At 35.6% G+C, this 14954-nt stretch overlaps 2 protein-coding genes across 3 annotated transcripts in view; both read left to right on the top strand.

Moving 5' to 3' along the window:
* Positions 1–53: 53 nt before the first annotated feature.
* serpinf2b (serpin peptidase inhibitor, clade F (alpha-2 antiplasmin, pigment epithelium derived factor), member 2b) lies at positions 54–4439 on the top strand. 2 transcript variants are annotated; one of them, XM_081371723.1, is made up of 10 exons: positions 67–114; positions 794–892; positions 1074–1145; positions 1237–1314; positions 1399–1699; positions 1827–1970; positions 2577–2765; positions 2940–3082; positions 3167–3371; positions 3568–4108. In XM_081371723.1, the coding sequence occupies exons 3-10, from the start codon at positions 1089–1091 to the stop codon at positions 3897–3899; spliced, it is 1449 nt and encodes a 482-aa protein (XP_081227849.1). In that variant the 5' UTR covers positions 67–114; positions 794–892; positions 1074–1088; the 3' UTR covers positions 3900–4108. The 2 variants fall into 2 exon arrangements, with proteins under 2 accessions (XP_081227848.1, XP_081227849.1); XM_081371722.1 differs by lacking the exon at positions 794–892 and having other exon boundaries at positions 54–114; positions 3568–4439.
* A 632-nt stretch (positions 4440–5071) lies between these two features.
* rpa1 (replication protein A1) overlaps positions 5072–14954 on the top strand; it is a 48974-nt gene continuing 39091 nt past the window's right edge. The window contains exons 1-12 of the mRNA XM_081371185.1: positions 5072–5272; positions 5714–5761; positions 6226–6304; positions 6683–6791; positions 7430–7518; positions 8831–8911; positions 10247–10364; positions 10475–10577; positions 10652–10720; positions 10839–11031; positions 11599–11735; positions 12734–12882. Of these exons, the coding sequence (XP_081227311.1) occupies positions 5240–5272; positions 5714–5761; positions 6226–6304; positions 6683–6791; positions 7430–7518; positions 8831–8911; positions 10247–10364; positions 10475–10577; positions 10652–10720; positions 10839–11031; positions 11599–11735; positions 12734–12882 (1208 nt within the window). The 5' untranslated portion in view covers positions 5072–5239. The remainder of the gene's footprint in view (positions 5273–5713; positions 5762–6225; positions 6305–6682; positions 6792–7429; positions 7519–8830; positions 8912–10246; positions 10365–10474; positions 10578–10651; positions 10721–10838; positions 11032–11598; positions 11736–12733; positions 12883–14954) is intronic.

Here is a 14954-nt window from a genome sequence, read left to right as displayed (position 1 = left end):
ATGTAACTGCCTGCTCTGAGAGTGCCAACCCCCAAGCCAAGAATTTTCCCATTGCCTATTTTGTGCGTTTCTTTCCTAAAGCAGGGCTGGATCCCACAACTGGAGATTTGCACGGTAAGCACACAGTTTTGTTTGTTGTCTTGTATTAAATAGTTGTTAGCAATATATTAGCAAGATATTGTGTTGGAATATAGAAGTTGATTCTATTGTTTGGGTTAGTAAATATACATTTCATCTTTGTGTATATTTGAAGTATAGTAAATTAATAATCATTTAATTCCCATAAGAAAGTTTTGATAAAAAATGTTTTTGAAAATACAAATTTTGTGTGCAAGAAGAGTATCAGTAGTAAAACGCTGTAACATTTCCATATCTATTTTTATTTGATTAAATTTCATATATATGTATTATGAAAGTCATCTATCTATCTATCTATCTATCTATCTATCTATCTATCTATCTATATATATATATATATATATATATATATATATATATATATATATATATATATATATATATATATATATATATATATATATATATATACGGTATATATATATATATATATATACGGTATATATATATATAAATGTCCTGTGATTTCAATTTATTTTAACCTGTAGCTTTAAACAATTTTAAAAGGCTTAACCCTGGAATTATGCAATAGCTGACAGACCTTTAGCCATGTTAAGCATTTATTGATTATTCGACAATCTGTGAATTTAAAAATAATCCACCTGAAATTTTGGCTGTTAATCAGTTCACGTCTATATTTGTAATTTATTCCCAGATTTTAATGCCAGTTGCTGGATTATGGATTTCTGTGGAAGTGAGGGAGACCTACAGGAATTAATTTGAAAATATTTTCGGTCATCAATAAATTATATGTGTGAGGGTGCTTCTTGTGTTAACATCTTAACAATAAATCTCAAAATTTGTATTTAAGGATGTAATATGTATTTTATCCATAATAATATATAAAATGGAAGAGTGCCTTCCAGTGACCAGTGAAAAAAATCAACCAAATAATTCCAAATACTTTATAAGTTGTTCTGTTCTTTGTTTTTTAGACACTCTTTTAGAACATGAACTTGTGTTTTCTGGCATTCCTCCTCCTCTGTTATGCCAAGCAAGGCTGGACGGTAAAGCACTCAACAGATCTTATATTGGTTTTTTTATTTTCAAATGATTTTATTCCATTGAAATTCCATGAATTGCTCTTTTTCACTGCAGGAAGATGCGATTGAACCAGAAGATGGAAGGGATCCTGTAGTTCCTCTCATCCCACTGATGCCAAGTAAACCCATATCAGTAAGAACCCACAATGCTCAGTGCTCATCCTTAAGGGTATACACGTTTAGACATTTGACGCTCCAATCGCATTGTCCCTCTCAGGATATGAAGGGCACTCTTGACCCCACCGTAACAGAAGCACACACGGGTTCTCCAGATGGCCTGGAAGCAGATCCTTCAGCCACGGTTCCCTCTCCTGGGAAGAAAGAGGGCTCCTCTGAGGAGGACCTTGATTCGCTCTGTGATGGGGAAATGTCTAGCCAACAGATTAAACGGACCATAGGCAATGGCATTATGAAGCTTGGCCTTTGGTTCCTGGAAAACTTGAAGCCTAGTCGTGAGCAGCCCAATCTCATCATTTCCCCTCTTAGCTTGTCCGTTGCACTCTCACAGCTAGCGCTGGGTAAGTCTGGAATCTACAATAAAAACAAAAGACTCAGAGAATAGCAAATGTTTTGGTTTCTGTTCTGTTTCTGCATGCATACATATTAAAAACACTGAGACAATCTTGTTGTTTATCTGAATCTCAGGAGCAACAAATGAGACGGAAGAGCTGCTCCTACACCACCTGCATGCAGACGCACTGCCCTGCTACCATACTGCCCTCAGCAGCCTCCTGCGCAACTTTCGCAAAAGGAGCCTGTCATTCGCCAGCCGCATCTATCTGCAAACTGGTGAGAGACATGCACATTAAGCTTACACCAAACATATACATTGTCAGCAATTGCATGCAGGTCTATACAGTGGCCCCCCAAAGTTTTTTTTGTGTGTATATTTAGGTCACTTAAAATCATGTGTATTATGCATTAGTGCATTTATGAAGTAATTTTTTATTTTAAACTAGATTAAAAAGTTTGTAGAAAATTTTTGATTTTGGCTTGAGAAAGCCAGAAAGTTTAAAGTAGTTTTAACAGCTTTAAGTTTGAAGGTTTTAAGTTTGAAATAGTTTTAAGTTTTAGTTTAGTAGTTTTAAAAGCTAAAAAGATAGATAGATTTTTTTTAACCTTTATTTGGTTAGTATATATATATATATATATAAAAAATCATATTATCAACCATGGACATATGGAAAACTTGAAGCCTAGTCCTGAGCAGCCCGATGTCATAATTTTTCATCTTAGCTTGTCAAATCTTAGCAAATATAGTTTTTTTTTTTTTCATTCATTTGTTTGAAATAGGATTGGGCATTTTTTGGGGGGACTAAATCTTAGTTGATATTTTATGAACAGTGAATTACCGTACTATGCAAAGCTATGAATGGTTTTCTTTTTTCCCCTCAGATTTTAAAGCAAAACAGGAGTTCATGGAAGATTCTCAGAAACTGTATGACTCAGAGCCGGCCACTTTGACTGATGTTAATGAGATCAATGCATGGGTTAAGAAAGCCACAAATGGGCAGATCGCAGAGTTTCTGTCCAGTCTCCCTTCCAGCACTGTTATGATGCTGATCAATGCTATGCACTACAAAGGTCAGAACAAACACCTGTTACCAGCAAGTATTTAGCAATTTCCTCTTGAGCTTCAGTGAGTCACATCAGAGATTTCGCATTACTCAGATCCGTTGCATTATTGTTCCCTTGTTATTTCACAAGTGTAAATAAGAAAAGGACCATAGAATCCAAGTCTTATTTTCTCTCTGACAGGAGAGTGGCTCACCCGCTTTGACCCTCATTTCACCTCAACTGAGCTCTTCTACATAGATGAAAACAAGATTGTTAATGTGGACATGATGCTTGGGCCAAAGTATCCTCTCAGCGTTTTCACCCACCATGAGCTGGATGCCCAGGTTACTGCCTTTAAGATGCTACTTCATAAATAGCACTGATTAAATCTCCTTACCTCACCTTTTCTTCCACTTTGACCTCTACAGGTTGCTCGATTCCCCTTTAAAGGCGACAGGAGTCTACTAGTGGTAATGCCAACATCTGGACATGTGAATGTGTCAGCCATTTCAGCTAAGCTCAATATCTCAGATCTGTATATTCGATTACCACGAGAAAGAAGCATGCAAGTCAAACTCCCTAAATTGAAACTTGATTTCAACCAGGACCTCCAAGAGGCCATGACAAGCATGGGTAAGATGTCTTTCATCCAGTGCATGCACATTATGACTCGTTGGTGGCAAATATAGTTTAATATGTGCATCTATACTATCTACTGTATTTCCAGTTGCCCCATGATAATCCAACGAGATCACTTTGGATTCACTGTCATTTGACTATTTCTTCTATTTATGTATGCTAACAAATATATAATTCTACTGTAATCCAGGTCTAGGAATGCTATTTAGTCACCCGAAGCTGGGCCGCATCTCAGAGAGCCCCTTGTATGTGTCCAGAGTGCAGCATATGTCCAGTATTGAGATAAACGAAGAAGGGGCAGAGGCAGCGGCTGCAACAAGTGTGGTCATCTCACGTTCCAACCCTTCATTTACTGTCAATCAGCCTTTTTTCTTTGCCCTAATGGATGACTTGAGTCAAACGCCACTATTTCTGGGAGTAATTTCCAACCCAAACCCTGGAGCATCCACTGTGGTCACAACCCCTGGAAATTCAGATAAAACTGATGACAAGCCAGTATCTTTTGAAGTTCTTCCAAAGTAGTTTTCATACTTTTAGAGTCTGTAAGTGATTGTCGACTGCATAGTTGGTCCCCACTGGGAGGCAAATTAAGGACATATTTTGTAAACGTACATTGAGGTCTATAAGATAATTTGAAATTACTCCCCCTATGTGGATTAATGTTTTTCTAAATGTCCTTGCTAATCTTGTTAAAAAGTCATAATTTTTTTTAATTAAAGAAATTTGAACAGAAATTCCTAAGTGCCTCATAAGTGTATTTATTTAAAGAGTTAATAGTTCTCCCAAAAACGAAAATTGTTTGCTCACTCTTTTGTTATTGAAAACCTTATCATTTTTATTTTATTTTAGTTTAGTGAAATATTGCCTTGCTTCAGGTATGATAACATAACAATCTGCAGTTCTACTAACAGATAAATCAATTGTGCAGCAGTTTATGCGATTTTACAAACGTGCTTCAGATTATTACTATTTTTTATAAATACTGGTAAAAATGTACAGCACACAATTCAATAATCAGCTGTTTTTGATAAATTAAATTGTATTTGTCACATGACTGAACACAAAGTAGGTTTGTTGAGTGTCAGTTTTTCTTATAGTATATGCTGCAGGGGAAACAACTTTGTTTTAAATTCAAATGAAACAAATATTTTATTATAGGCTAATACATCATATGATTTATTACAGTGATCCATTTTAAACAGAACACATTGTGGACCGGGAAAAAAGAAACAATTGTGCATTTGTTATATAATTATTTTGAAAGGATTTAGAAACCTATTTTAACATAAAACGGGTGTATGAAATGTATGTATTTGATATGCTTTTTTATTTTCAGAAAGACATTTTGGAATGTAAAAATTATGCAATTATTTAGTTTAAGAAAATACCATATACTGCACATAGCTCTTATTTTTAAATGAAATTAAACATAAATATTTTGAAATAACAAAAAGAGGGAGCTAATGTCTGGCAGCTAATTTTGTCAATAATGTGACTGTGAATTGCTCTTGTGGCATTGAATGCAACTGTTTGTTACAACATTTGTTTTAAATAAAACAGACATTAGACACATTAAATCGTTTACAACCTCACAACAAATTTATTAAAAATATTTTTTAGACTCGCAAAACTTACTGAATAAAAAAAAAGAATAAAAACTAGTCCGCTTCAAGAAGGCTCTTCCGTTATTTGACGTTCAGCGGAAGTAGATCGAAACGGGAAACGCGTCATCGCGAGTCGCACTTTCGCGCGTTTGGTGTAAGTTGGCGCGAGGATACAGGAAAGTGCTGAGGACCAGAGACGGTTGTGATCTTTTGTCAATACAACATTTAATCTTTCGTTCGCCATATTTTTGTGAAAACATGACTGTTAGACTGTCAGAAGGGGCAATTGAGGTAAGAATAAGACCGCAGCATTATTTCAACCGTTGCAGACCAAAGCTTGCTAAGCGAGTTAGCCAGCAAGATTTTCTACGGGTTCGGACTGTGACAGTGAGATAAAATCAAACTTTTACCATTGCCTTTTGTTTATTGCACTTACCCTTTTCGATAATTACATGTGTGTGAACTGTAACAAGGTTAAAATCGAGGATGAAACTTGTCAACGCAATAGTTTTTATATGGTCCGCTCAGTGCAATTGCAGCAGCGGATACTGAGCAGAACATATAAAAACAGTCTCAGTCATTGTAGATGGAAAATGGTTCATCATGTGGTCGGTTTTCTTCCCCGAGTTTTGAATGTGTGTGGAATAAGGCAGATATCTGAATTCAGTAATAATGTTGATCTGATTTATATTAGTGAAAGTGTTGGATTATGTACTTTTTTTTTTCTCCCAGTCCCTGACTAAAGGAGTTGAAGTCAGCAACCCTGTTCTTCAATGTGTGGTAACTATTAGATTCATTGCACACTGTTTGCAAGTTATTAAAGTTATTTTGTTACATCACCTTGTATTCTAGGGATGGTGATGTGAGGACCAATATTGTAGACAATGACAATTATCAGATTATGTGATTTCCGAGGGGAATAAAATGTTAATGTATACAATTAAGTAAATGAATGCATAAAATAATGTATTTTATTATGGTCTAATTTTTTAACATTAGTTAATGCATGTAACAATGAGCAACAGCATTTAGTAACCGTTGTTAATTTTAGTTAATAAAAATGTTTATGTTAGTTCAGTGCATTAACAAATGTTAACAGACACAACTTTTAGTCTTAAAAAATGTTTTTAACATTAACTAAGATTAATAAATGCTGTAAAATAATTTTTCATTTCACCAGACCATTTATTTCCATTCTAGTTATCTTTAGTCTTCGACTATAAAATGTTGAATATTCTCTCCAGAACATCCGCAAGATTGATGGGGGAAATGGCCTATCCCGTTTCCGTCTCATGATGAGTGATGGGCTGCACACTATGTCCTGTAAGTTTGATCAATTTTCAGATGACTTTGTGTATTTAATTTGGTGTCTGTCCTTAAAATACATTGTAATTTTCATGTGCAGAAGGATGTTTTTTTGGATGTTGTTCTGAAACGGCTTTTTGCTTATTGATCATCAGCACCAAAGCCATATATTTCTCTAGTACTTTTGTTGCATAAGCATTTAAATGTCCATGTTCGGTGCTTATGTGTTTGAAAGTTGAATAGTCTATTTGAGAGAATTTGGATAAGCAGCGTGACTTTAAAGTTAGGAGTGAGTGATATTTGTTGAAAGTAGTCTTTTGCTCATGTCATTGGGATGTAAACCCCAGGCTTTCTAAAACCATGTCTTTTTTAATATTGTTTGTCCCCTGCATGCAGCATTCATGCTCTCCACACAGCTCAATCCCATGGCTGAGCAAAACCAGTTGGCCTCTAACTGTGTGTGTATGCTGAAAAGGAGCGTCACTAATGTTCTCAAGGATGGACGGTAAGCATTTGTCTCCGGGTCTTGATCTGTTTTTTTTTTGTTTCTTACAGTTGTTATTATTAGCAAATTTCTCTGTGGCTTTGCTTTGTTTATACTACTATTTAAAAGTTTGGGGGCAGTTTGATTCGTTTAATGTTTTTGTAGGTAGTCTCTAATGCTCACCAAGGCAGCATTTATTTGATCAAAAATACAGTAAAACAATATAATGAAATATAGTAATATCTGTTTACTATTTAAAAATATTTAAAAATGTAATTTATTCCTTATAGCTGAATTTTCAGCATCATTACTCCAGTCTTCAGTGTCACATGATCCTTCAGAAATCATTCTAATATGATGATTTGCTGCTCAAGAAACATTTCTTATTACTATCAATGTTGAAAACAGTTTTGCTGCATAATATTTTGTGGAAATCTGGATGCATTTTTTTCAGGATATTTTGAAGAATAGAAAGAAACCGTATTGATGTGAAATGGAAATCTTTTGTAGCATTATGAATACCTTTGGGAAATTTAATGCATTCTTGCTGACTAAAAGTATTAATTTCTATCAAAAAATCGTACTAACCTCAAACATTTGACACAGTGGTATATTTTCATTCATGCATATTATTGATCTATTGTGTTTATTCTACACAGACGTGTGGTGGTTATACTGGACATGGAAATACTCAAGTCTGCCGACCAGATGCCAGGAAAAATTGGAGACCCAACTCCTTATGTAGAGGGTGAGAGAGTACATTTGACCCATGTCAAATTGAATGGAAACTACTTTTCTTTTTTTGCTCATATAAAGCAGACATCCTGGAGTCCCGCAAATTGATAGCAGCTCCCTGATGCTCTCAAATTATGTACAATATCCCAGAAATTGAGTGAGGTGGTTTCAACCTGGTATTAATGTGCTTTTTCAGTAATCTAATCACAGGTGGTCAGTCAAGAAGCATTACCGTTTACACCTGGTATATTATCATGCATTTCATTTGCGTCTCCTGTGACTAGGGCTATACCGGTTAACTTCACAACTGCCCCACCATGGTGGTAGAAAGCCAAAATGTTTTATTTTTTATTTTAAATGCTCTTTTACTTCATGAAATTAAATGTTACATCCCAACCATGTAAACATCTGGATTTGTGCTTAGTGAGAGAGGTACATGAGCCCCTAAATTTAAGCCATTTGTCGGCTTTGTACTGTTTTGCAATCTGGTCACCTGATTTTCCACAAATTTATTTAACTCATTAGTTAATCCACTGAACATGAAATCTCTTGTTTCTTTTCTCAAATCCTCACTCTCAAATCTCCCATTTCCGCGGTGGATTATAACAGTTTCTTCCTTTCATTTACATTTAATTACTATATTCACATCCTTTACTGTAGAAAAAGGCTGTTGGACAGATTCCCTTTTTCTTGGATGTAAAATCTATATAGCACTGATTGTGCTTGTTAGACTTGATAACAAGCTCAAGTTTATTTGTATAGCGCATTTTATACGATGCTGATTTGGTTTTGCTTTCTCTGACAGTGCTGCATCGAATATAGCCTAAATGTCTTGCACATGCGGAAAATGACATTTTCTTTTCAGACCTTTTACAGCAAGTGTCATTTGCTTTAGAATATCTGGTTCCAAAGACATGAAGATATTAGACAAGATGATTTCTGTCCTGCTCATGTCCCACATCCTTCTCAAAGCACAGAGTGCTATATATGATTGACGACGCAGTTATCTTTGTGGGGAAATAAAAAACAAATGTTTTTTAATGTAATAGTTAACTTTTATTTGATTATTTATGTTCCCATTAGTGTAGTGTCTGTAGTGTGTTGTTTCACTGACAGAAGTGCTAAAATAAACAAGTATGTTTGTAATGAAATGGATGTTTGAGACTATTTTATACATTTAATTTTGGTCTGTATATATCTCCCTTAAATTTTTGCAGGGTGGGATGTCTGGTAAACAGTTTCATTTGAGCATTGATGCATGTCTGTCACCTTGTCAAGAGGGATTTAATTTGATCAAATGTTTCATGTTTTTTTTTTTTTTGTAGGTCAGTCAAAGGCACCACAGAGTACAGCTCCAGCTCCAGCTCCAACTGTACGTCCATTACAGTCTAAGAATGGAAGTGATGGTAAAGAAATGAACACTAATATATATTTAATTTATTTAGTGTAGGTGGTTGTTTAAAAACCCTCAAATGTTTACATTAACATACAATGCTACTGAGCTGTAATGCATTAGCTGACTGCTGTGTTATGAAGTTCTGAATTGCTAAATTATTATAGATTATAGCCATATAGTTACTAAAATAACAAAAATATTTTAGTTGAAAGCTGACACATTTTCAAGATACACATAGCTGTACACAGTGCAGTGCATGTAGTGATGTCTTAAAATTCACTATGATAAATGATTTGAAAATAAACACTGACCAACGGCTTTCTAAGGTGAACTGACAAACAAACTGTTAATAAAAAAAAAAAAAAAAAAAAGTAAAGTAGATGCCATATTAAACCTTTGAATCACCTGTAGTTCAAGCCAGGGTTGCCAAGTTTTTTCCTTACACCAAATATTTCTTCCCCTTTAATACAAATTAAACACAAAAAAATATGTTTGAACATCAGAAGGTATATTAAAAGATACAGTATAACTTACCAAAATCTGTATCATGTAATTCTTCAATCTGTGTTTCAACTGTGGAAAGATCTCAATAAAACAGCTTGTGAACAATGTCGCTTGATGTTGCATTTACCGCAGGAAAGTTTTCCAATGTTCAGTTAGCTATAAAAAGCACTATAGAGGAGCTTATTTACTGCTAATTATGCATGTTAAATATGTATGTTTGTTTTGAAATTGTCATTAAGACAAGTGTTTATAAAAACTACATGTGCAACTGAGTTGTATACAAACATTTTGGTTTTTATTTGAGTATGATTATATCTGAAAATAAATGATTAAAGCAGTTAGCAGAATATAACAGTTTGGGTTCTGTTGTTAATTTTAACCTCTTATAAAGTAATGTTTCAAGTGAGAGGGTTCCCTGTATAGTTTACACTACAACATTAGTTAGGAGAGATTTTTTTTTTCTCCTTGAGAAAATCAAACTGTCAGTATCGGCTGAGAAATTTAGTATTGTTGCATCTCTAATAGAAAGTCATTATTTCATTCCCTTTACCGTGTATATACCCTTTTTTTAAGCTTTTGAAGGCTTCTTAATTTCATGTATTTTCAGCACAGTGTTTAATCTTCTTGCTGAGATTTTTAACTTCATTGAGGATTTTCAAGCTGTGTTAAACAGCCGTTTTAATTCACACTTAAAAGATTGTCACCGAAGATTGTTTTAGAGGTGTTTTTCACGACAACATGTCATAAATGCAAAATTGGTGTCTCTTTTATCTTGAATATCTTTGTGACTCTGTTTAAGTTCTTTGTGGTGATCTGTTGTTTTCTCCTCTTCGCTCATTAGGTTCAATGAACAGACCTCCCGCTCAGAGCTTCGGGAAAAAGCCCATGGCTGCCCCCAACACTCCTGGAGGGAGCTCTAAAGTTGTGCCTATTGCCAGTCTCAATCCATACCAGTCAAAGTCAGTCTAAATTTCACATCCACACTCCTGAACTTCCCTCTTTCCAGTCCGATCGACCTTTGCATATCACATTGTGTTGTGCATGGATGATAAGAGTGTGTTTTCTTTAGGTGGACTGTTAGAGCTCGAGTCACCAACAAGAGTGCCATCCGCACATGGAGTAACTCCAGGGGCGACGGGAAGCTTTTCTCCATGGAGCTAGTGGATGAAAGCGTAAGCATTTATCAGCAGATCAGAAACTTGTAAGAGTATTAATTTGCAATGACATCTCGCTTTGTTTATTATAGGGGGAGATCAGAGCAACTGGGTTTAATAACGAGGTGGATAAATTCTACTCGCTCATCGAGCAGGGAAAAGTGAGGCCTACTTCCTTCTCAATTGTTTGCTGTTATCAAATAATGTAGGGCTAAGTAATGTAAGGTAGCAACAGCTGTTGATCACGTGACCAGATTGTTTCTCTCTTGTTGTCCTCAGGTCTACTACATCTCCAAAGGCACCCTGAAGATCGCTAACAAACAGTTTTCTTCACTTAAGAATGACTATGAGATGACTCTCAACGGAGAGACAAGCATCATCCCTTGTGAGGACAGCCATGATGTCCCCATGGTGCAGTGTGAGTTTGTTTCCATTGCTGACCTGGAGTCCCGGGAGAAAGACACCATCGTAGGTGAGAATCTCCCCCTGGCCTGTCCGATTGGCATCATCAATAACCAGCATTTTAATAATTAACCGCTGTGGAGACAGTAGCATGGCTCTGCGTAACAAATGTGTTGAGGCCCAGGAGGTTGTGGTAATTATAACGTTGATGATGAACGCAATATTAATAATGCTTATGACAGTAATGGCCTGTGGCGCAGATTGACTTTGTGTCCCTGTCGGGTTCTAGCAGAACCGGAGGAGAAAGATGCTGTCTCTGGTAGACTGAAGAGTCAATAAGCATGCCTCTAATTATGGTAATAGCAGTCTGAGCATGTTGAGGTGCGGCAGGCATATTTCTTATCCGAGATTTGAGTCAGGTGCTGGCAGTGATTTGTGAAACGCTCCTAATGGCAGCTAAATGATTCATAACGGCGTCTGATATGAGAGGATTAAGATGGCGCGCTGCAATGGAGCATTGACGGGTGTTGTGGAATTACATTCTGGATGAGTGTTATAGTCATCCCATACCTATTTGCTGTTGGTAAATTTGTGGGAGTAGCGGTGTTGTAAACCTGTGTGGCGCATGTGTTTACAGATGTGATCGGAGTATGTAAAAACACAGAAGATGTGATGCGCATCACGACCAAGAACAGTCGTGAGGTTTCCAAGAGAAACATCCAATTGATGGACATGTCCGGCAGAGTCATCCAGCTTACCATGTGGGGCAATGATGTACGTAATTAATTAATTAATTAATCTTTAATAATTTTACATTATTATTCAGTGCCTTATAGTACAGTAAAATGTCAAATATTCTCAATATAAATTAGAATTTTGTAATCGATATTATTTTTGTCATTACCTTTTGTTTTTTGGACCATAAAGTTTCATACGACTCTGTCAGAATACTTGTGTAAAAGTGTAAAACTGTATTTTACAATAGATTTTTAATGTTTCATTTTTAAACGCTAGATTAATTGCCAAGCTCTACCATATGTATGTATATGGATGACAGATTGCATTGCCTGAATGATGTACACTACTGCAGAAAAGTTTGGGGTCGTTTTTGAAAGAAATCTCTTGTTCACCAAAGCTGCATTTGATCAAAAACAGTAAAAAAAAAAAAAAAGTAATGTTGTGAAATGTGAGCACAGTTCAGATGTTTTCTATTTTCAATGTTATTTATTCCTGTGATTGCAAAGCTAAATTTTCAGCAGTTTTCAGTGTCACATGCTCCTTCAGAAATCATTATAATATGCTATAATATGTTATAAATATGCACCAATTTGGTGCCCAAAAACAATTATTTATTTTATTTTATCAATGCTGATAAAAATGTTTTTTTGGAAACTGTGATATATTTTTGTGATTTGAGTAGTAAGTTCAAAACATCAGCATTTATTTCAAGTAAAAATAAATATTTTGTAACATTATAAATGTCTTTACTGAAACCATTGATCAATTTAATTCATCCTTGCTGAATAAAAGTATTAATTTCTTTAAAAAGAGTATGGACCGCAGACATTTGAACGGTAGTGTAATGGTAGCTGACTGTAATTCTCATGCAAACAGTGATATTCAGCCTTAAACACTGTGATTTTGTACCAGATGAGGTTCTCGAACATTTCAGCTATTCTCATCTCATCAGGATTTGCCATGAAAGACCAAATTGCATAAAACCACAATTTTTCAGTACTTCACTATTCGCCTTTTCTTTCCTCACTCTGCAGGCAGAGACATTTGATGGCAGTGGGCAGCCAATCTTGGCCATTAAGGGGGCGAGATTATCTGACTTTGGTGGGCGTTCTCTCTCAACTCTCTACAGCAGCACAGTCATGATCAACCCCGATATTCCTGAGGCATACAAACTACGGGGCTGGTGAGTGATGATATTATTTTTTTCCCTCGGTTTCTCTCAAATCATACAATACAGAATATACGCTGCATCTGTTGTTAAGTGTCTGTCCTAGATGAAACAGATGCGTTCTGATGCCGTCCGTCCCTGTTTTTATTTCTCCACTTGTGAGAATTGGGACGAGCATAGAGCAGACACTAAAATGCACACTCCAGAACTCAGAGAGGGTGAGCATGCTCATGCCTTTGATATCAAGATTAGCTCTATCAGCGGCACTCTGGTGGGCTTTGCATTCAGGCTGATATAGGAATGCAAATTATGGCTAATCCCCTGCCAAGATGTTCAATTTCCTTGGTGAACTCGTGTGACTCGGGTCCTTTGAGAACAGGAATGTTTATTTCTGCTCTGGGGATGTGAAACAAGGAAGATGGGGAAACGACTGCGCCGAATGCCTTGTTGAGAGATGATGTTATAAATACGTGCATACAAGGAAGCAGCAATGAGTATATGATGGCTTCCTGTGTTTTTGGAGCACATGGCTGCCCTAATCATGGATTCTTATTGGTTATTGAAGGAATTAAAAAACTGTTATGACTCAATTATTCGTATGTTTTCTTCTGCTTTCTCGTGCCAATTTAGGTTTGTGTTGGGGCTGCCAAATTTATAATTATGCATCTTAAAATATCTTGAATAGACCTGTCACAGTTATTACATAATCACCAGATTGTGATGATTTGAGTAAGCCATAATCATTGTGCACTTTCAGTGGCAAACATAAATTGTCATCTAAATATTGAAATCCATGTAATAATGTGCTTTTCCCTTTTTTGTAGTTTTTATGTGAATTCAGCAGATGAACTGGGATCATCTTTTTTTACAGCTCCACTTTTAAATATAAACTAGGTAGAAGTGTAATATTTTGACTAGGTAGTTAATTTTAACTATTTGTATATAATAATTTATTACCTGCAAATAGTAATTCAGTGTTGTTTTAACCTTAACGTTCATCAAAATAGAATTAAATCGTACAGGTTTTTTGAAACAAAATGAGGGTGAGTAAATGAAAATGAACAATTTTGGGTGAGCTATCCATTTAAGTGGTCTGTATGCAGGGCTCATTACTAATGTTTTGCATTAATAAGTGCAGTCACTAAAAATATTACATGTTTGTTTACTGGAAATTTGACTGCAAAACACAGAGCTTAAATTGAGATGCAGATAAGAAAGTTTTTATTAACTACAGTAAAGTGCAAAAAAAATTATACTCTTATTAAATGTACCATTCGGAATCACTGACAGCTTCAGTGATTTATAAAAGAAACGCTCTTGCTTTCTGTCTAAGTCATTCGCAATTTGAAAAAGCTTTTGTTTTTCATGAGACTGACATTTCCTACTTGGCCATTTCCACTCCCTATATGGAAAAGACAATAAGTGCTCCATCTACTGGTTATAGTGGTAATTTCATGTCTTTTTTTTTAAAGTACTTGATGGCCATGGTGTTAGTTTTCCTACATCTTTAAACTTTTTTAGTTTTACAAATCATCACAATAAAAATAACATTAAAATGGGATAATATTTAGAGCCTTACTACATTAAATCCATAGTGAATGTTGATTTTTAGGGAAAGACAGCAGGATCGGTATGGCCAGCTGTTTCTATATGCGATAAACCATTTGTATGTGATGACTTTAACAAAAGTTTAGTCTGGTCACACTTTAGTGCTTTGATATTAATCTAATTTTATTTTTGATTTTGGGTTCCAATGATTATAAAAAAGATAAAACTATTAAAAACTAGCTGTGTTCCGTCTAGCACAACTTCCTTCCCTTCACGGCGGTGCGCTGTCATTTCTCTCTAAAACCCAAACTTTACATCAGAATTCGCACAATCGGTGATTCCTATAAAATGCAGTCTCTACGGTTGCTAAATTACGGGACGTGTTTGACAATAAAAAGAGCTTATAAAAGCACAATAACTGCGCAAGAGATGCGGTTTCCAACTTTAAGGCTTTGTGTGTGTGCGCTCCAAAATGGACTGCAATATAGACAAGCACATTATACTTTTGGCTTACTTTACGCTTTGCTTTTCCACTGCGT

Source organism: Scardinius erythrophthalmus, assembly GCF_964197995.2.
Source record: "Scardinius erythrophthalmus genome assembly, chromosome: 7".
NCBI classification, from domain to species: Eukaryota; Metazoa; Chordata; class Actinopteri; order Cypriniformes; family Leuciscidae; genus Scardinius; species Scardinius erythrophthalmus.
Note: the sequence above shows the minus strand (reverse complement) of the source record. Positions and strands in the feature narration are given on the sequence as shown.

What these genes read in the sequence shown, in the direction of transcription:
- serpinf2b (XM_081371722.1), top strand. Translation starts at nt 1,089, where the DNA reads ATGAACTTGTGTTTTCTGGCATTCCTCCTCCTCTGTTATGCCAAGCAA. An exon ending in ACCATGAGCTGGATGCCCAG is followed by an intron (nt 3,083 to 3,166) that starts GTTACTGCCTTT and finishes TGACCTCTACAG; the next exon opens with GTTGCTCGATTCCCCTTTAA. An exon ending in AGAGGCCATGACAAGCATGG is followed by an intron (nt 3,372 to 3,567) that starts GTAAGATGTCTT and finishes ACTGTAATCCAG; the next exon opens with GTCTAGGAATGCTATTTAGT.